The sequence below is a fragment of the Erigeron canadensis genome, chromosome 2, assembly GCF_010389155.1.
Source record: "Erigeron canadensis isolate Cc75 chromosome 2, C_canadensis_v1, whole genome shotgun sequence".
Taxonomy (NCBI): domain Eukaryota; kingdom Viridiplantae; phylum Streptophyta; class Magnoliopsida; order Asterales; family Asteraceae; genus Erigeron; species Erigeron canadensis.
This window is the reverse complement of record NC_057762.1, coordinates 27,548,254-27,569,679: the sequence shown is the minus strand read 5'-3', so window position 1 is coordinate 27,569,679 and position 21,426 is coordinate 27,548,254. Positions and strand designations below refer to the sequence as shown.

Here is a 21,426-nt window from a genome sequence, read left to right as displayed (position 1 = left end):
AAAAAGGACTAAAATGCCCTCACGTGGGCAGCACATGATGGGGTTAACGGCATGGAGTAAACGTCCGTTTCAATGAAGGATGATACGTGATAGTTTTTCATCTAATAAGGATGATAGTAGACAGTTTTAAAAATAAAGGACGATCCTAGACAATTTAGGTAAACCATAAGGACGATTTAAGTCGTTAACTCTTATAGTTATTTAAAGTGTAGATTTTTAAAATAGTGAATAAAAATGAGTGACATTTTATGAAAAAACAACAGTTTACTATTTAGTTGAAATTTTTTGAAAGAATAAATGTTTTAAAAAGTAGGATAAATATAGATATTTACATTGAATTTTCTACATAATAAAGATTCAAATTATTTGAGATTTTTTATCGAAGTTTCTTGCTGAATATAAAAATAATTTTATACACATGATATTGACAATATATACACATAAGAATAAGTTAATGACTCTTACAATAAACAAATTAAATTTATGTACAACTTATTAAGTCTATTTTTAATTAACTTGAAGATACAAATATAAAAAATATATCAGAAGGAGAAAAAAAAAATTTCCTTTATTTTCCTAGATACCTTTAATTAATAAATATTATGATTAAAAAGATACTATTAAATCAAACTTGCAAAAATAGAAAGAAAAAAAGGTGTTGCAAACCCGGCTATCCATTCAAAGAGCACACCGAATTAAGCTATGCATGTACAACATTCTGTATGTGTTGATGAATATTACAATAGATGGATGAGAATATAAGGCTGTTAGTTACCTAAACTTAGGTACTTACATATTATTTTTTTAATTCATAAAATTCATAAAGGCTTAAACATTTATTTATTAATCAATAAATATTTAAAAATTTGTGTGTATCAAATTCCACACCTAAACTTAAATGTCAGATAGCCTTATATTCAGTTTTCCTTTACAATAACTAAATGTGTTGTACCTAATTTTTAGAATGATACAAAATTTCCGAATGCAAATCATCCCATGGATATAAAATACAAAATTCTGAAAGCAAGATCACCTCCCTTTGTTTGGCCTTGATCCCATAAATGAAAAATACTAGTATATAAGTTCACAGTCAACTCTTGTTAATAAGTGAAGATTAAAGAATAGCAGAAAGCTACAAGTTAAAATTAAATTCCCACTCAAATATTACAAAAAGTATGAGTTCTCTAAACCCTTGACAATACAATTGAAATTAGCAGCTCTAAAGTGAGCCAAAAGAAACGACAATACTTTGTACGGATACACACTACAAGGGGATCAGATCTCTGACTATTCAAGAACATTTAACGGTGCATTACTTGTCGCTCCTGCAACCAGACCTTGGATAATTCATCCATCCGGATGGATTGCGGGAGTGAACCAAAAGGGAAACGACGGACACAACTCAACAGTTAGGCAGTGTTTTGATTATCTGTCAAGAATCACACTGTAAGCATGGGTAGGACGGGAATGAGTATGGAGAGTCTGGAGGATTCCCAAAGCTATGGGTATCTACCCCATTTCCACAAAGAACATATGCTTAAACCAAGTATACCCAAACCCGCAAATTCATGCCCAAACAAAACACATCCTTAGTTAGACCACACATGGACTAAACCAAGCCTGTTGCCAGTATATATCTCATTACGCTCTTCATCATAAAAAAGTGCAGTGATGTCCTCCAGGGCTTCTGAAACAGAGCTTGTGATCCTTCTACCTTGGATCCTCTGTTTTGAGTTGCACTTGCATATTATGCTACTAGGTCCATTGTCTTTGTTGATCTCGCTGCAAATACAATCATTCAATAATGGGCTATTCATTGCTTTCACTTTAGCTAGACATTTTCCTGTCAGAATATTGCTAATATTGATGGAGCCTGCTACTGCAAAGATTAAAACGCATGTGGTCAGAAAAAGGCCTTCAAGTAGTAAACCCAAACACTTTCCATCAATTTCATTATTTCTTGTGCTATATGGCTCATTAAAAAAAAGTACTTGTGAATGTGATGCAGTCACGAAAAAAAAAATCAGAAGGGGATGTTATGGGAGCTAGAGATGGCAAGTTCAACACATTTAGTTGTGTTTTTCTCTCTCAAACAGATCAAATGAGAATATTAGTAAGAAGAAGCGACCACTAGTTGACAGTTACCAAAACTCCTCTTATAATGCCACATGTCCACAACCTCCTATATAATTTGTATTCAAAGACTCGTACAACTAACGTAATCACAGATAACGCATTAATTATTTTATAGATGAAAAACTGGTCAGAAAAGTATGCAGGACAGCTCAACCCAACTAAGCAGACCGGTACCAAAAACAGCCCTGTCAATCTAACGAGTCCGTCTTACCATTGCTATTACTAGATAATCTGCTTCACACATTCAAAATAAAGCACCTCACGCTCTTGCTCTAGAATTCATCTTTTTAGCTAAAATTAGCATATTGTATAATGGATTGCATGTTGACTTCAAGATATCTATGTCTGCCACAATACTAGAACATATAGCATACTGACAAAGAAAGCATTCAAAACGTAAAAACGCAATTTACCATTTCCTTCTGTCACAGAATCTTCTGAATCAGCTTTGCAGTACGAGATGATAAGATCCTGATCACTTGTTATATATATGTTGTTAGTATTGCAGTCTGGATGCCACAACAAATGATCTTCAAATGAAGTCACAAGCTCCCCGCGGAAGTTCCAGACAGCCACTGTTCTGTTTCTGAATGTCAAGAACAACTGGTTCTCATATAGAAAGATGAAGGCCGATGGTGTCATAAATTCTGTCCTGCTAACTTCTGTTAACTCGGAATTGCGTACCTACATATAGAATGATCTTCAAATTTCAAATATCTGAAAAGTAGCAGCTCAAAATTGAACACGTGATTTTTACTACGGATACAAAAGAGTTGGGCTAATTCGAAACAGTTCTCCCTTACAAATCTTTTAATTTCTTTGAGGTAAAACATTAAATTTCTTTAGAAGTAAAAAGGTGTCATATATGATAAACAAAGTAATATATTTCAATAGTAATCCAGCTTTTGAATATATAAACTTGAGTCTTGAGGCATTTGAGGAGATTTTATAAGTTAGAAAAAATATAACAAAGAAACTATTTCAGTAACTTCAAACCCATGTGACCTTTTCCCATTAGGCTTTGTTCTTTCATTTTACCAATGGCCCGTATAAATACAAGCATATTCCATATCAACCCACTCAGAAGTACAGGGATCATAATTTGCCACCTAAATCTGAAATACTAAGCGAGTGAGAAGAAAACAAAAGAAAGACCCTTACATCAAGAATCTGAAGATTCTCATTCTCTTGCTTGACAAGAAGCTTTTCATTAAACTGTTCAATAAAATCCACCTTCTTATTTCGATGGAGGAGATGATTGAAAGTTTTCAGAACAGTGCCATCTTCAATAGAGAGAATCTTGAGAGGGACATGACCACTAGCTTTGTTAAATATCAGCAACATGATGCCAGGGCTGTTTCCGAAATTGAAAAGACAGAGAATGTCATGGTCAAGTCAACATATTTCATTAATTTTTCGCATCAAGAGATTTACCTTATTTTAATTTCTTGGACATTTTTATCTGAGATGGAGTATAACATCATGTAATTTTTCAAATCGAACACCTTGTAGATGCTGGGGAAAAAAAAACAAGAACAATGATTTGTCAAGCCCAAAATTGGTGAGTTTGTTCACAGAGATGCTAATCAAATTAGCTAAATATTTACCTATCTTGTGCTGAGAATGTAAGCACTTTTCCGTTCACATCATCAAACTCCACAAAACCAGGCCACTTCAGAGACTCAGACTCAAAAAGAGCAAAACCTGCATCAGGTTTCCCTCTTCGTATGTATCTAACGCCATAAGATGCAGAACATACTACTATATTAGTAATAAATCTTATACGATTAAGTGGATATCATAACCATACAAATAATGAGTTTTCACATACTCAATTCCTGTTGTTCTGCATTTTAAGGAGCTAAAACTATCTGATGCATAGACTGAAACCGTAATGAGAGAATCATTGTTCTTATTGTAAAACAAGCTTCTTATAACTTCATCAGGACTGACATTCAGAAAGCATATCCTCTGGTTAGTCTCTGCATCAGATACATAGAATCATGTGATAACCCCCTCTTATAATAACCAAATAATCAAAATGTCATTGTTTTTTCTCTTAATACCTCGACTGAATGCAGCACAGATTCCAGATTGTGCAAGAGCAAAGACTATATCACGAGCAGCGACAATCTCAACAATTTTTGACCTCTTTTTAAGGAATGGCAATACCATAGAGCAGTGTCCTTTTGGGTCGTGAGTATCATACTCCTCCTGAAAAACCGTTCATCAAACAGTCATAAAGAGAACATTAAAACAACTCAAAAAGATCAATACATGACACACACACACCTGACTGAAATATATCAATACATGACACACACACACATAACCGAGTGCCATGGCTGGCATATATCAATACAAGACACACACACATATACAGCATATAACACACCCTATTTGCATCAAGCCATGCACCAACTAATGCTACTTGGTTATACAGAGGTATAGCCAAAGACAAGTGACTGAAAAGAAAACTAAAATCAACCCATATTACCCAAATAAAAATAAAAAACAATAATGAAATCTAGAAAGCCTACTGGCTTGAAACTCTTCTCTTTCAACTCAGGTTTTTTAGCTATCATAGAAGAGAAAACACGAGCATTCTTACTAGCATCCTTAGCTCAGTGCAGTTAACACACATAACAACTTCAAAACAAAAAATAAAGTTAACAGTATGATCAGATAATATATACCATACACAAAAATTCCTCAAGCTACTAGTTAGAAAGAACTGAACCACTGTAATTCAAAACAATTCTAAAGAACTTCTTTATCTACCATACACAAAAACATACAATCCCTTCCATCTGACACCAACACATTAGCCTATCAAACTAAACCCCCGCTTAATGTTTCTGGGTAAACTTATATAAAACAGCTAAAGCTAATCCCAATTCCCAAAGTTCCAAAGACATGGTTCAGCACTTCAGCTTATTGTATCATGCTAACCCAAGTATTGTAAGCTACTTTTACATCTTATCACAATTACAAAACACAATCAGCTCAGAATATAGCATCAATGATCTTAAAAAAGAAAAAAAAAAAAAAGAATACCAACTCACTTATGCTCAAATAACTTATGCTTTCATAGACTAACTATAATAATTAAGCTTACCCAGGTGTTAGGCTTAGCTATTTTGGAGCTTATTAGCTCATTTCGGTTTCGCGTATATATCATGTGGCTTGTTTTCTAACTTATAAGCTTGTTATGCAACTTCAAGGTATAATAAGCTTCTAAGCTTCTCTTATCCAATATAAACAAAACCTAAATCAGCTAATGTGCTTCAAAATAAACTAACCTAAAAACCCAACACCCTAAAAACCTATATATATATATATATTAGGTACATATATACATACAACTAATCAATATATATATATAACAACCTGTAAGCGAATATTTCGAAATCTTTCTTGAGCATCACACATACTAAAAGATCTATCTCTTTTAGAACAAATCTCTCTCCTTTGCAACTTCTTTACACTATTCACAAACCCATCTACTCCACTGCCACGTGTCCTCTTCTTCGCCACCACTCTCCGCCCACTACACGGCCGTGGACTCGCCGTTATCCTCCTTCCGTCCATCTTTTTTCTTTAATTTTTAAAACCTCAAATTAAATAATACTTAAAAGAGGTATTCATTGTTTTTAAAAAAATTTGAGCTCAGTTACAAAACACCCATTTCACCATTATTTGAAAAAAATTATAATTATAATAAATAATAATCTTGAAACCATAAAGTTGCAAGCTTTTTTAGTTTTTTTAGGATTTTTTGCTGTTACAATAAATTTGAAATTGTTTGACACTAAAAAGGGTTTTTTCTTGACCTAAATCTATATTCTATTCTATATATGAATATATATGGGTAAGTGCTTCATTTATGTATGTATCTATATCTATATCTATTAATAATTTTGTGTGTGTTTTCTCTCTCTGGGAAATGGGGGTAGAGAGAGAGGGAAATGAAATAAAATGAAACGAATGGGACAAAATGTAAAATAAATATAGGAAGAAGACAAAAGATTATGTTGGATTTTATAAAGTATTTTATGTCCGAGTGACTGCTTTTATTTCGAAATTTTGGATTGTTATTCTTTTTTAAGACTTTTTATTTACATATACGTTAGTTTTTGAAACTTCTTTGTCGACTCCAAATACTTAAAAGAATTTATAAATATCATAATATGTTAACCACTAGGTTATTTTGAAAATAGTATTATAAGAATGAATGAATGAATTTAGTTGTCAACTTGTCATGTATAAAGAGTTGGAAATTAGTAATGCAAAAATAATTGAGGAATTATGTTGAACTAGAAATCTAGGGTAGTCATATTTATAAGAGTAAATTACACTTTTTGTCTTTAAAGTTAGCACGTTTTTTATTTTTGATTCCTAAACTTTAAAAATTACAATTTTGACCCTAAAGTTGGCCAATTTTTTCAATAATAGTTCTTTGGCCTTACGGCGTTAAAAAATGGCCGTTAACATACGCACGTGCTAGACACGTGAGGACACTAATGTCATTTCACCTTACACCGAGAGACGAAAAGTGAAAAAATAGCTACTTGAAGGACGAAAAGTAAAAAAAATAGCTACTTGAAGGACAAAAAGTGAAAAAATAGCTACTTAAGGGACGAAAAATGAAAATCATACATATAAATTTATTCTTCCATTCTTTTTTTTCCGATCATCTTTTCCGATGAAATTTTCTGACTATACATTTATTTTCCCTTTACCCCCAAGTCTCCCCAATCACCACCACCTAATAACCACCACCAACAGCCTCGCTACCAGCCACAGCCGTTTGTAATCAGCACCAGCCACCGCCATCTATAACCACCACGAGCAACTGCCACCCACCACCGCCGCCTATAATTACCACCAGCCACCGCCACTACAATCAACACCAGCCACCACCGCCTACAATCACCACCAGCCACCACCGCTTATAATTACCACCAAACACCGCCATCTACAGTCACCTCCAACCACCGCCGTCTACATTCACCACCAACCAACCGCCGCCACCTAGAATCACCACCATCCACCGTCTTCCTTTCAATAAAAATCAAAATTTAGAAAAGAAAAAAAAAAGGTGACTGACATGTTTGAACTATAATTTGTTTGATTGGTTGTGTTTTGAATGTCATGAATTTGAGTACATAATTTTGTTTGTGGTATAGATTTGGATTCAAAGTCGGAAAATTTCATCAGTAAAAATAATCAGAGAAGATGATCGGAAAAGAAAGAATGAAAGAATAAGTTTATTTGTATGATTTTCATTTTTCGTCCCTTAAGTAGCAATTTTTTCACTTTTCGTCCCTCAAGTAACTATTTTTTCACTTTTCGTCCTCGTTGTAAGGTGAAATGACATTAGTGCCCTCACGTGCGTACGTTAACGGCTATTTTTTAACGCCGTAAGGCCAAAGAACGATTATTGAAAAAATTGGCCAACTTTAGGGTCAAAATTGTAATTTTCAAAGTTTAGAGATCAAAAGTGAAAAACGTGCCAACTTTAGGGACGAAAAGTGTAATTTACTCTATTTATAAGGATGGTTTTATTGTTTACCCAACTTTTTTTTAATAATTTTATATGTATTATAAATTCAGTTTATGTGGTTTTTATTACAGTAATATTAAATGTATTAGTTCTCTTAACAGAACCGACAAACCAAAGGTTTATAATTTCTTTCTCTTGCCTTAATTAGTTCTAAAAACATGGGTAATATTTAAGTATTAGACAAGAAGTTTGAGCCAATTTAATAGACAATAGCGTATTAGGCTGCTCCCAATAGTGATCTTGTCACTTGCTGGTCAGTTTTGGTGCACTTCTAAACTAACACATTAACTGGCACATCCCTAACAATACATCATTACTTCCTCATCACTTTTATTTGTTTATTATCTAAACACAATGGCCGTCTCTCACAATCAATCAGCATACTTGTCTCTCACTCTTCGGTTAACCTGACACACACAACCGACATGACTTTGACAACAGCCTCGCTTAAGTGACAATGAATTGACGAGACCGTTGAGACGAACCTTAAAATATACTGTAAATCAGTAAATACATTTGATAGTACGTAGATTGCATTTTTGTTTTAGGGGTTCTTATCACCGAAACCAAATTATATAAGAACCAAAAGAAAAGACCCAAAGGTAAATGCAACAATTTAAACCCGTTTGGGCTTAGACCTCATTGTCCATTTTATCACTTCTCACTTAGTTCTTAGTTTTATAAAAACGTCAATATAGAGTGACCCAATCCACACTAACATTTGACAAAAAAAAAAAAAGAAACATTAGCAATTTTTAGAAAGAAAATAACAAATCTGGCATGCATTTTATAGGATTTCACTAGTGCATGTGAAAAGTACGTTCCACAATATATGATTTAGTCTAGTGATACAGATTTTATACACAACAAAAAAGGCCAGATTTGGTACATCTATCGAGTATTGATCCTATTTTCTAACAGGCCAATATGAACAACGAAGGAAACACCGACACGCCTGTCCAAAGCCAATATGATTATACGAGTATTATCTTTGTTCAGCATAGCTTGTCGCTTAATATCAAGTGTTGTGAATATTTTGTACTCTTCCCTACACCAGGCGCTGCTTAAGATGGTTGATAAATCTTTTATACTGCTGCTGGCAGCGGTTGTGATTCTGTTCTACCGAAGACACTTGTCAAAAAGTTATCAACAATCCTCACAAACTCCTCTGGCTTCTCTTCATGAGGTATGTGACCACATTTCTTTATTACTTCAAGGTGAGATCCAGGGATGGCTTGAGAAAGCTTCACTGAGTTCCAAGATGGTACAAGGCGGTCACTATCACCCGTGACGATCAGAACTGTATCAATTGGGCATGCTAGTTAATAGACTTTTTAATATAAGAGAAGTTCAAATCAGGTTTTTCATCTTAAACAGGTCAAATAGGTAGAACTAAAATCTAGCTTACGAAAACTGGCTCAAACCGTTGAAGTCATTCAAGGTGTAAGTTTTATGCATAGATACTTCTATTTGAATTTAAAACCTTTGCCATCATACCTGACATACTAATTATTCATAAGTAAGTTGAAAATGCATTTAGAAAAGTTAACTAAACCCAACTTGTATCAGCTCATACCAAGATATTACCTCTTTTAACTCATTACCCGTTCAACCCATTTTTACCACCATAACTTGTTTATACTATTTTCCTGTGTTCTTCATTATACATTTTGTGCATCTTATACTCATTATTTATGTCCTATCATGTAGAAGTGACCCATAAAATGAAATGTATATGACTAAATAGTAATCAACCTCAACTTCTTGATTTGTATGGTGATGTTTGGAATGTTGTTAAACGGTAACAGCTAGAATCCATTTAAGAAAAGTTTTAAGTTTCCCATCTATTCTTTAATGAAATGGACCAGCAAAACGACAGGGTATCAACCTGGACATGAGATTTCTTTCAATTTTTCTGGCAATGGCGGATTTAATTCAGGAACTGAACCAGCAAGCATCTCTGCTGTAAATTCAACCAAAGCTCTATCCCAACCCTTCGTTCGTAATGGCTGTAAAAAAATCACCAGAAAATTAAAACTGATACCCGTATTTTAAACATATGACAGGTTATCATCATACATTCATTTCAAAAAGTCCATGTTTTGCTTTTACGTGTCAACCAAGTTACTTCTCGAAATCCCAAATTTAAGGAAACTACATTTAACATACAAAGATTTTTAGTAACAGAAACATTTGGACAAGTGTTGAGAAAATTGAGTGATAGACTTTTTGAACCACTATGTTTAGCTTTTTGCAGCAATTAAACAATCTTTGTCATGAAAATGCAAACAGAAAGAGGTTAAAAGATTAACAAACTTGGTGAAAGAGGTTCATGTACAATGGTAGCTTAAATTTGTTCAAAGTTATTCATTCATGGGAAGTCCAGTGTGTCAAATACACTAAAAAAAATACACAAAAGACAAAAGTTCGGACGTGCTAGGTTGGAATTTCACAAATGTTTTTCTTTTTCTTTTTTTTTTTTTTTTTTGGGGGGGGGGGGGGGGGGGGGGGGGGGTTACATGCTTACTCTGGTATAAGATTCAAGAACGCTGTCGGTAACTTGGCTTGCATCATACCAGGCATTTTTTATGCCAGCTACTCCAAATTTATCTATAACCATCCTTACCTGGCAAGAACACATATTGCAGTTAGAGTTCTACTAAACAAACCTCAGAATCGAATATTGAACAGCAATGTAAACTAAAATCTCATCAAAGATTACTAGAGGTGGCCAGATGGGCAGGCTGGGCAATAAGTCAAAATGCGCCAAATTGGTTCGTGCCGACCAAAAAGACTTTCTTTACAAATGTTATGTCTTCCTAAATAATTGTTGTGCAAAACATGAAATACCAAATATATATCACTTCACTAATCCTTTTAATTTAGTCATATAGGAAGTTTCTATGCATTTAAAATACAATTTGGCTACTTTTGACTACTTTGTTTTACCCGTCAGAGATAAAACATAATGGGAATCGATGTGTTATGTGTCAAAATTGCTACCACTGTAGATTATATATGAATTTCCATTACCAGCATTACTGCAATAGGGGAGCGAAGGAAAGCAGATAAAGCTTTCTTGTACAGAGAATCAACCATACTAGCCATTCCTTTAAACAAACGTATTACCGTTTGAGCTATGAATCTGGAAAACTTCGATACAATACTCAACAGATTAAAGAAAGGATTTTTTGGATTATCTGAATTTGAACTGTCTTGTTTGTCATTTGCTTTGACTTTCTTGTGGGATGTCGATGGAGCTATAATTGCAGGGGCAACAAGAATCATAGCAGCAACACGTTCAGGTGCTTGGAAATAAGTTTGAGCTGCTACAAGACAACCAGCGGAATGCCTGCATTTAATTACCATTGTTTTTCAAAAGAGTTGGTCCATACTATCATAAATCTGTCAAACCATCTCAGTAGAGGTGGCACTTCTTACCCACGTACATATAATGATTCAGCATGGGATATATTTTATCTGTAACGGGCCAAGTGTGTAATAAAAAGGAGTTTAAAAGGTTACGGGTCAGATCTCACCCATAAACAATCTAGGCAATTTATACAAAAAATAAGATTATTATTAGAAATATAAAACTGCATGATAATGTACGAGTATATGACACATGAGTTATTCATAAATAGACTTTTATTGTGTATAAAAAGTATTTCGGGTAAACCAACCTGGACTATTTTGTTACCCAACTCGCCTGACCCACCCGCTTTGCTACCTCTACATCTCAAATAATTAGCCAACTAAAATATTAAAAATTAATTCATCTAAAGAAATGTAATAGTGGGCCAAGATGGAAGCGCACACGAAACTAAGAAAACTGTGCATACCCGACCAGTATTGCTTTATCAGCACCCAAGAAGTCAATGAAGTACAAGGTTGCCAGTACAGAAAATGCCATAGAATAAGGATTAAGTGGCTTTGTATCCTTGATATCGCCTGTTGGGGCATATTGTGAAGGGTTGTCTACCCTTGATGTCAGCCCGAAGGCTGGTCTATCAAATGACAAAACTCTTGAGCCAGCAACCTTTGCCAAACGCTTCATAACTGGATTCCAAGAAAATAAAGAGGCTCCAAAGCCATGTAATAAGATCATTGGGAATTTGAGCTTTTCCAGTCGTTTAGATGAATCTGTAGCGGTTTCATCATGCGACAAGTCGTGAGTTTCAGATTCTGAATCACATATCTTGTGGTGGAGTTGCAACCCTTGAAACTCACAAAAGCAACTGTCTGGGTCGGCTAACAGTTTGGGATCCACTAATTCATCCTGGTCTATCCCAGCTATTCTCTTCCCTTTCTTCTTCTTGACTGTGGATAATGGTTCTGAAAAAGACTACTAATGTATCCTATCAATCATCCAACTTATGGATGGTTTAAAGTAATCAAAAATTCAAACCAAACTCTCATCATCATTCCTGATGGCCTAATGTAAAATGCAATTATGCAAAAAAGCAATCCACTTAAGAATTATTTCGATGTTTTTGCTGTCAAGATCAAGATCTTACTCCATATCTTTTGTCGACAGCTATATGGTTTCTAAATCATACTAATGAATAGGATCATATGGTCGCAGGGATCCTATTCATTATTGGCACGTTTTTTGAACAATATAATCAGTAAAATCTTTAGATCAGTACCGAGGTTTTGGTCTTAACAAGCATAGCAGAAATCATTCTCATGGTGGATATGTTAACCTAAAAAAGCTAAGTCAAAGTAAATTCTAACAATATATGACACCAATTGGGAGAAGATTCATTTTCTCAAAAAAATTATGCTACTCGAATTCGGACTATCTAAAAACATGTTATCAGATATGACTATAATCTTATCATATAACATTTTGTTAGGGTCTTATTTTGTCACAGTCTTACTTTCACATTACTATAAACTGCCTCCCTAAATAATTATCAAAACTTTAGCAACAACACTCCATTATATGAAAGCGGAGAATAATTTATTAATTACCAGAACTTCCCACACTGCCTGGGCCAACGAACGAAGAAGACGCGGCCGTTTTAATAGAAAAACGGCTGTGTCTATCCAATAAAAACTGCAACACTGATGGTTTCAGTTTAACTGCCGGGAATTTACCAGCCACCGGAGGGCCAGGGATAACAAACTGATTATTATTATAATTATTATATGTAAAAGTAATCATCGTCAAGTGTATCTATAGATTTATTTCTATTTATATAAATATAAACGAATGAAATATATAAACTCTGATTTGCATCAGCAGAGAGACTGAGCACTATAATTCGGCGGGAACTAACTAACCATTGGTCGGTATGTTTTGTCATATCCAAAAGATTTTAGGTATAAGGTGTTTAGGTACTCCACGGGTTTTTCAACCAAACGACGGCGTTTTCAAACTCACATTCATAGCTTTTTTTTTTTTTTTTTTAAAGCCGGAACACGGGTATCCGGACTGAATACCGAGGGTCTACCCGATCCCTTCCCCGCCTCACCCGGTAAATTCAACTCGCACGCCAAGAATATTGGCTAGCAACAATGCTCGAGATGAGATTCGAATATGTGACCCTTGTTACAACATCCGGGATATCCAACTACTGCGCTAGCAAGTAAAGGACTTCATATCTTCTTACTACTAAAATTTAATTATTTATTGCTGTGATATTTATAGTTTTTAATTTCGCAAGAATCGTAAAAAACAATACGAGTACTTTTGAAAGACAAAAATAGTCATATTACATTTCATTTCAATTATTTTGTTTTTATACCAAACGAGATATGTTACCCGGGCGTTATCCCGGGAGACATTATATTTATTGTGTTCCGTACTATATAAAAATTATTACATGCTTTTAGAAACATTATTTAGCTCAAAACCCGAGTTGATATTGATTTTTTAATGAATAAGTAATTATAAATAGAAAAAATCGAGAGTAAAAATTTATTACAGATTAATATATTATATAAATTCTAAAGGATAATAAGATAGAAAAAATCGAGAGTAAAAATTTATTACAGATTAATATATTATATAAATTCTAAAGGATAATAAGTATAAAAGTAGAATCTTTAAAATAAAAATACAAACATAATAATACAAACATAATTAAAGCTAACTTCTCAAATCATTGAAAATAGAAAGTGAAACAAAAATAATCCATAATAATAATACATCAACCGAAAAAACATTGAAACTAATAAATATTGCAAACAAATTTTTCAGAGATGGTTAGGTATATATATTCAAAACATACACCCTACTGTTATTTGTATATATACTATGTAATAATTCACTTGTAATAAGATGAGATCATCTTAAAAATGTTACAAACTTAAAAAATGATAATATGCAATTAAAATAAGTGATCTTTGTAAACAAATTAGGATCAATTTAAAAGATCAAAACATAATTTGTCAAGCCCAAAATTAAAAATATAAGATGAGTCCAAAATAAAATGAAGTTAGCCCATTAAAAAAAATGGAAATGGGTCTAAAGACATAAAAGGACCCGTTAACTTATTTTTATTTCTATAAATTTCTACCTTATAGAATATTACTATTATTTTGTCATAGACATATTATCCTAAAACTCCAACTTATTTTGTCAAACATATCCTAAAACTATCATATGTCCATAAAATTATAGACCACCATATGCAACAAATCTGAAAATAATACTAGAATGTAACAACTAAATGAACACCATGCACAATAATTGTTATAATGGCTACAAAAATTCTAAAATGTAACAACTAAATAAACACAAATAAGTCGAATTTATAAAATTGAAAAGTATAAACACAAAGAATACTTAAACAGATCTTTTTTTCTCTCTACATTTCTTCTACTTTTTGAAAATAACAATTTGAATTGTTCCAGACTTCCAGTTCCAGGTAAAAGAGTTGACTTTACTTCCACAAGTCTGAGATTGGTAATTTAACTTGTTCCAGGTAAAGAGTTGACTTTACTTCCACAAGTTTGAGATTGGTAATTTGACCTAACGTGGTCAAATTACAACTCTTTCAGTAAATCACAAATGAAGTTGCTGCAACTGATCTCTGGACCACCAGCAAACCAAGGGTTGAACAGGTCTTAAAAGAAGTATCCAAGACCTATTTTTGACCACTTAGCAACTAAAACTCTACAAGAATAAGTGACCAGACACCAAACCCCAATCTATACGTATCATAACCACTAAAGATACAAACATAAACAATAGAAGTGAAATAACTCGGATCTTTAATATTCATTGGTTGCTGCCAAATCCACTACATAAAATAACGAAACTATAGAGCCATGTGATGCAAAAAAGAGATGTTAACAGAATGCACGTAGTAGGTATTAAAGAATTCTCATGTGTACGAGCATGGTACCCGCGCAATGCAACGGCAGTAGTGGGAAAGACGGTCTGTTAGAGATTTTGGGTAGTTACATAAAGAAAAAAAACAAAAAAGTCCAAGGGCAAATCTGGTAATTCAAAGGCAAAATTACCTAATATAGAATATGCCATTTTTTTTATAAGGTATTATTGATTATAAGATCAGAATATGTTTTTTGAGTGTGAAACATTATAAGCGCGGCTGTACAACTTGGGAAGCAAAAGAAAAAAAATGCCCGAAAGAATTGATGTAATTCCTTTAAGAGTGAGGCGAGAACGAGAATGAACCAAGAAGACTCCATGGAGAGACCTGTTTGTTGAGGAAGGATCTTTAGAACAACCGGAAGAAAAGACTCGTTGAACCATCACCGAACGATCGTATATCAGCTGGTCTAACCAGAGCTCTACATAAGGGGCACGTTCTCTCCCTTTCAAACCTGAAAATTAAACATTTGATCAAACACAATCGCAGTAACATTAAAGTTATTATGCATATTTAAGAATATACAAAATTTAGTGAAGAGATGCTTGTAATCTTGTATTAAGGAGAATACTAGCACACCGGGGATTTTACAGCATATACAAGTTCGACCGTTGACATTAAAGAACATTGGCCTAGCCGTATAGGGTGTGGCCCATTAACCAAAAAGGGAAAGGGTTATGGGTTCAAGTGTCACACCTCACTCGACATGTATATCACCAATTTTATTTATACACCAGTCACCACCACTTCATGTTTTACACCGCCACAGTACATCATCTTAAAGCATACATTGTGGTATATGGATAAAAGTAATGGTGTACATGAATGTATATGTTGGTATGATATGAAATGCGATGGGATGTGGGTATAAGTTAAGAAGGGATACTAATCACTAAAATTGATGTTTATTTTTAACATATTTTGGTTACTTTTCTATATAATATCCATATAAAGCATTCCCCCTTTCCCCATTTCTCAAAATAGAAGTTAAAATACGTAATATGTCTTACATTTGTTAAAGTCGAATTTATAAGCCATGAAGAGATAATCTATAGTTGAGACCTCGGTGTGATATGACCATATGGGCATTAATATACTGGGGTGAATACCATGAAAGGATTTTCTTGATTTATTAGTTTGAACTTTATACGATCATAGATTGGGTATTTAGACTCTTACAAAGGATTGTGGACCATAAGAGCCAGGTATATCCTTACCCGTAAATAATAGGTGGCTAGGAGTGCAAGTCTTTGCCTTTGATAAGGAAAAAATGTTAAACAGTTCAAGAAATGAAACTATATATTGTGAATCTCCCTCATAAGAAAGAAGAGAGCGAAACTTTGACGAACGCATAGACATAAACTTGTGACGGAAAAAAACACTTAACCACCTCTTGAAGATTCTGCTGATCTTTTCAATGAATAACAGCAACCCTTTTTTTCACTTTTTTCCAAAAAGTAAATATTCACCAATTTATTTAGATAATTCCATAGTCACAAAAATATATGTGATTTGGCATTCACACAAGGCCATAGAACTCAGTCATCCAAAATTCCAGAGGCCAATCATAAGCTAATATGAAATATATAATATCCACATATGCTTATGTATATATGTAGTTTAAGGAGAGTCTAACCATTCTGAAACACAGTCTTCACAAAAAATGTGATTACAGCAAAGCAATATTGGAGCCTGCATCTTTTCCTGGCATATAGCACACATGTCACCTGCTTCACTTACCTGCCAGTAAGAAACAAAATATAAGAAGACACACAATTTATAAATGTAAAAGTTAATCTCTTTTCTTTCTCACAAGAATAACAGAGTTTCACATTTCAACAAGAAAATTCTTAAGCGTTTGGTTACTAGTTGACTATCTATATTGCTTTAATTTAACTTTGGAATAAAGCAGACTGCTCGGTGGGGGTCAATAAATTAGTTATCTATTTTTAATTTTATTTTTTGAGAAAAAGCACTCACTATTTGGCCAATCCAAGGGCTACAAAGTTTTCCAATTTACATAATAGAAAATCCTCAACCATTATACAGAAAAAACAACTAATGTACACTCTTGGACCCAATATAAACACAGGAGTACATTATTTGGTTAGTGCCCAATCCCAAAATACAGCTGTTACCATTAGCAATCATTACAAATTTTCAAAACACTAATTATGATCAAGAAGATTCTTGTATCCTGACATTATTGAAGTGTACTTTGTGTAACTAGTTATTAGTCAAACACTTTGTTAAATTATATTATAATCTCCATCTAAAGTTTGTCAAACATTTTGGGACAAGGGTATCATTCGTCATTTACTCCTTTTTGTAGTACATTCTTAACTATGAAGCATACAGCACAAGGTAGGTCGTAGGTGTGTGTCTGTATGTGTGTCTATATATATTTTTGTTATCACACCTGTTCTGGTGTTGCATATGATCCGTAATGCATTTCTTTTCGTGATAAAGCCTTCAATGCAGAATAGAAGGATCCAACCTGTAGGAGAGAGATGCATAAAATACTTGTACCATCAAAAGGCAAAAATTCAGAGTAAAACACAGAAAATGTCAGAAATTATTGCTCATGCATACCTTCTCCACTACTGATGTAAGCTTAAAAGTTAGATATAGCCCTGTTATCAAAGAAGAAAACAGGCTTCCGTACTCTTTGTTCAAAAAGAATCGGTACCAAACAGGAGCAGGCAAGAATGCACGGTATAACAACAGAGCGTATTCGACCAAAGTCAGCATTTGACCCTATAATACCAAAAGTATCCAGCTTAAGAAATTCTAAAATCATGTTAAGACATGGTACAGAACTTACGTATTCATGAGGGGTATATAGATTAAATTACATCACGTACCTGTCTACGGAAATTATGGCCCCTGCCATTTTTATAGTACATAAGAAGTAACAACTTTAAAGTCATTGCCGCCTGCCGGACCATTGTATCTAAGGGGAATAAATTGTTCATAAAAACGATTAGATGCTCACCATGTACTCAACTTGTTCCAAACCATAAATTCCCAATTAAAGAATTAGTCAAATTCATTCCATACCATTTACGATTATTATGAATATAGCATGCCAGAATGGTGGTATTGTTTTTGGTGGAACCATGAACAATGGGTAGCTAAGATCATCATTCTGATACCACCAGTACACTCCAACCACATGAAGAATAAAAATTATACTATATCCAACAAGAACAGATAATTTTCTCTCCCCCTGCAAAATTGAACAGTCATTTAGCTTCCCAGAGGACGGCAAAAGGTGTTTTGCATATTAATAAATTATTAGAATGCAAACCTTTAAAGCTGTCTGTTTTCGAAGAATATCATTTGACTTGTACATGAAAGCAGTTACATAAATTGTAACAAAGAAACCTACAATCAATTCAGAACAAATGATTAACATAATTTACATATAGAGTTTAAAGAATGACATAAGAAACATATGGTGCCAAAAGATCATAAATCTTAAACCAAACCAAGAATGCCGACCTTTATTCCAAACACAAAGTATATAGCATATAATGGATTCTAACATGGTTTTTTCTATAACATTATCAGTCACTATAAACATTATCGCCCGCCCATTCAAACTTTACAGCACTTAAATGAAGTGATGACCTTTTTGAACCAACAAAATTGGTTTTATGTCGCTAACACCCCATGGTATTGAAAAGCTGAAATAAAAAGCTACACCCCAAAAGGTACGATTAATTTAAAGTGCATAGGTATGATGTCCTTTGTAACTACATTTACACAATTCATTCAAAATCTTCGGAATTTCATAATGCAGGGGATTTTGCCTCCAGCAAACAAACGGTCAGTTTTGAAGATGAACCACATACAACAGTTCAAAAAGTTAATCACCAAAAAGTGTTCATATTTCCACGGATTTTGACCCAATCACCTTGCTCAAAAACATAATCAGCAGGATTACGAACTACAAAAGTGATGCTATGCGATACTGCAATCCCTTTGTAAATTTTAATCAAGATGCATGAATACAGTTCATGTTACCCACTTTCCTGTCTGTGTATCTATGCATGTCAACAAGACACCTCTTGTGATCAACACTTACTAACAGTGAAGTCCTCTGCAACTCAATTAAGCTCAAACCAAGAGTTGCAAATTTTATTTTCCCTCCCATACAAACTAAGGTCGCGTTTGTTTCACAGAATTTGATGAAAGCTGATGGAATTAGAATTGAATTCCATTCCTTAGTGCGTTTGGTTGTTCAAAGAAGGAGGAATCTCATTCCGTAGGAATGTAAACATTCCATCATTTGATGGAATCTCCATTCCATGGGGATGGAGGAAGGAAACTTGAATTCTCAAAAAATCAAAAACATTCCGTCAAATTCCATTCCTTCAGATTCCAATTTCTTCGAAAGATTCCATTCTTTCCAAAAACATTCTGTGAACCAAACGCGCCCTAAATGTTTGTTCCGAATAAACCAAATTTTGGCCTGCTCGTATATATATATATATATACACACATATATATATATCCAAATCACCCATCTTCTGAGCCAATATTAATACAAGATTTCCCATATCCCCTCAAATTTTTAACATAAAATACCGTCATACCATACTAGAAACACAAAATATCAAAACTTAAGAAACAATCCAAAGCAGAAAGGCGGTAAGTACCTTGCAAGTGTTGACGAATGAACACGATAATCAACAACAACGAAAACGGAAGAATTTGCTCAATCCACCTAGAAACTTGCTGCAAATCATACCTCTGTTGATTCGTCGAAGAATCCCCTCCATTACTATCATTATTACCCCCCACATCCTCGTTATTCTCAACGTTTCCGTCTACATTACCGGATTCTCCACTTTCCCCCTCTCCTTCTCCCATTATCCGAATCGAAACCTCGCCTTCATTATTACTACTATCACTATCATTACTATTACTATTACTAACAACAGATGTAGTAATTAAATCATTTAAGCTATGATTATAACTATGATTACGCGAAATTAGGGTATCGGTTTCGTGACTACTGTTATTATTATTATTAGAAGGTCTAAAAACGCCGGAATATTCGAATATAGTAGTAACAGGAGCTTGTAAAAAACGTAATACCGGAAACGACGTCGTTGAAGGACTTACTGCTGGTGATGATGCTGAATTTGTTGTGCCACTTTCCATCAATCAATCAATATTTGTTATATCTCTATATATCTATATCTATATATTTATATCTATAATTAAAATTTTACAAAAGAATTATATGTACGAATTGATACAAGAAAAATGAAGTGGGATAAGAAGGGAAAAAAAAGTCAAAGGATTGAATTAGGATGTGAAATTTTAGGGTTTGCTAATGATAAGAATATATATATGTATGGATGTATGTATGTGGAATTTAGGAATTTTGGATTATTGTTGAAGAAAGAGATAGTAAGGGAATTGGTTATTAATTAAATAATTTGAAAACAGGACGGCAAAAGGAGGAGGAGAAGAAGCAGCCAGCAGTAGAAGAAGAAGATATAACACGACAGGCACGGGACAACCAACCTTACTATCTCTCTTTCACTTTTTTTATTATAAAAATTTATTTTTCCCATTTTTCTTTTAATCTATACACATATCTCCTGTTTAAATTTTAAGTTTCAAACATTTACTTTTTTAAAATGTCCATATATCAATTTCATATTTACCTAACACTTTTTTTCTCTCCTCAAATTTCAACCAATCATTTTTTTTTCTACTCTTCTCCATAAATCATTTTTTCCTCCAATTCATTCAAAATCTTTTATCTCAAAAACCGTACATCGATAATTTATAAAAATTATATGGGTGTTCTTAAAAATTAATGTCATTCGATATACTTTCGACGAATTTTTAAATCCGAGGACGGGGCCCGTACGGTTAAGGCATTTGGCTATCACACATTATAACCTATCACCTCATCATCTCACCGCCGCAACGCGCAAGTACTTGCTTTCGTTATTAATAATACGAATTTTCTACTTAAAAAATAAATTTCTATAAAACCGAATATTTTAAATAAAATAATACTTTAACCATTATATAATGATAAAATTTTCGGTCGTAAAAAAATTATTTATTTGGTTTATTTCACGTAGACATTTTAAAATGGTTTAAAAAGGTGTTTTTTTAAATAATCTAAAAAATATACTCCATATACCTTATTTATATTGAGAAAATCATACGGGGATTTTATGCTTTACCATGACTAACGACTTTGTTAAATTAATATCAGTGTAAAAGTTAAAAATTAAAAAATAACTAATATTTAAAAAATTGTCAAAACCAGAAAGTTAATATGTATATTTTCGGACGGTAAAGTTGGGGGATTCTTCTCTTATTATTATTTTTTTTAACAGCAGT

General features: G+C 33.5%; 3 protein-coding genes across 3 annotated transcripts; all 3 read right to left on the bottom strand.

Moving 5' to 3' along the window:
* Positions 1 to 1,122: 1,122 nt before the first annotated feature.
* LOC122587049 lies at positions 1,123 to 6,034 on the bottom strand. The gene is made up of 8 exons (XM_043759119.1): positions 5,527 to 6,034; positions 4,203 to 4,350; positions 3,968 to 4,118; positions 3,744 to 3,869; positions 3,571 to 3,651; positions 3,298 to 3,490; positions 2,550 to 2,820; positions 1,123 to 1,879 (listed from the first exon to the last, which is right to left on the bottom strand). The coding sequence occupies exons 1-8, from the start codon at positions 5,725 to 5,727 to the stop codon at positions 1,590 to 1,592; spliced, it is 1,461 nt and encodes a 486-aa protein (XP_043615054.1). The 5' UTR covers positions 5,728 to 6,034; the 3' UTR covers positions 1,123 to 1,589.
* A 2,435-nt stretch (positions 6,035 to 8,469) lies between these two features.
* LOC122589979 (2-hydroxy-6-oxononadienedioate/2-hydroxy-6-oxononatrienedioate hydrolase) lies at positions 8,470 to 12,994 on the bottom strand. Its single transcript, XM_043762307.1, has 6 exons — positions 12,680 to 12,994; positions 11,545 to 12,037; positions 10,736 to 11,054; positions 10,230 to 10,328; positions 9,591 to 9,711; positions 8,470 to 9,002 (listed from the first exon to the last, which is right to left on the bottom strand). Exons 1-6 carry the CDS (start codon positions 12,870 to 12,872, stop codon positions 8,788 to 8,790), a joined length of 1,440 nt encoding a protein of 479 aa, XP_043618242.1. The 5' UTR covers positions 12,873 to 12,994; the 3' UTR covers positions 8,470 to 8,787.
* A 2,167-nt stretch (positions 12,995 to 15,161) lies between these two features.
* LOC122590125 (E3 ubiquitin-protein ligase RNFT1-like) lies at positions 15,162 to 20,470 on the bottom strand. Its single transcript, XM_043762460.1, has 8 exons — positions 19,713 to 20,470; positions 18,359 to 18,435; positions 18,109 to 18,277; positions 17,913 to 18,001; positions 17,641 to 17,805; positions 17,468 to 17,545; positions 16,685 to 16,788; positions 15,162 to 15,502 (listed from the first exon to the last, which is right to left on the bottom strand). Exons 1-8 carry the CDS (start codon positions 20,218 to 20,220, stop codon positions 15,397 to 15,399), a joined length of 1,296 nt encoding a protein of 431 aa, XP_043618395.1. The 5' UTR covers positions 20,221 to 20,470; the 3' UTR covers positions 15,162 to 15,396.
* Between the last annotated feature and the right edge of the window lie 956 nt (positions 20,471 to 21,426).

Excerpts from the sequence above, each read along its gene's own strand:
- LOC122587049 (XM_043759119.1), bottom strand. The coding sequence starts at position 5,727 with ATGGACGGAAGGAGGATAACGGCGAGTCCACGGCCGTGTAGTGGGCGG. Across the intron at positions 4,119-4,202 it reads CTGTGCTGCATTCAGTCGAG|AGACTAACCAGAGGATATGC; the intron begins GTATTAAGAGAA and ends TATCTGATGCAG. Across the intron at positions 3,652-3,743 it reads ACATTCTCAGCACAAGATAG|CATCTACAAGGTGTTCGATT; the intron begins GTAAATATTTAG and ends TTTTTTCCCCAG.
- LOC122589979 (XM_043762307.1), bottom strand. The coding sequence starts at position 12,872 with ATGATTACTTTTACATATAATAATTATAATAATAATCAGTTTGTTATC. Across the intron at positions 9,712-10,229 it reads TTCTTGAATCTTATACCAGA|CCATTACGAACGAAGGGTTG; the intron begins GTAAGCATGTAA and ends ATTTTTTTACAG. Across the intron at positions 9,003-9,590 it reads GAAAGAAATCTCATGTCCAG|TTCTGATCGTCACGGGTGAT; the intron begins GTTGATACCCTG and ends CAATTGATACAG.
- LOC122590125 (XM_043762460.1), bottom strand. The coding sequence starts at position 20,220 with ATGGAAAGTGGCACAACAAATTCAGCATCATCACCAGCAGTAAGTCCT. Across the intron at positions 18,436-19,712 it reads CATTCGTCAACACTTGCAAG|GTTTCTTTGTTACAATTTAT; the intron begins GTACTTACCGCC and ends AATTGATTGTAG. Across the intron at positions 18,002-18,108 it reads ATTCATAATAATCGTAAATG|ATACAATGGTCCGGCAGGCG; the intron begins GTATGGAATGAA and ends TATTCCCCTTAG.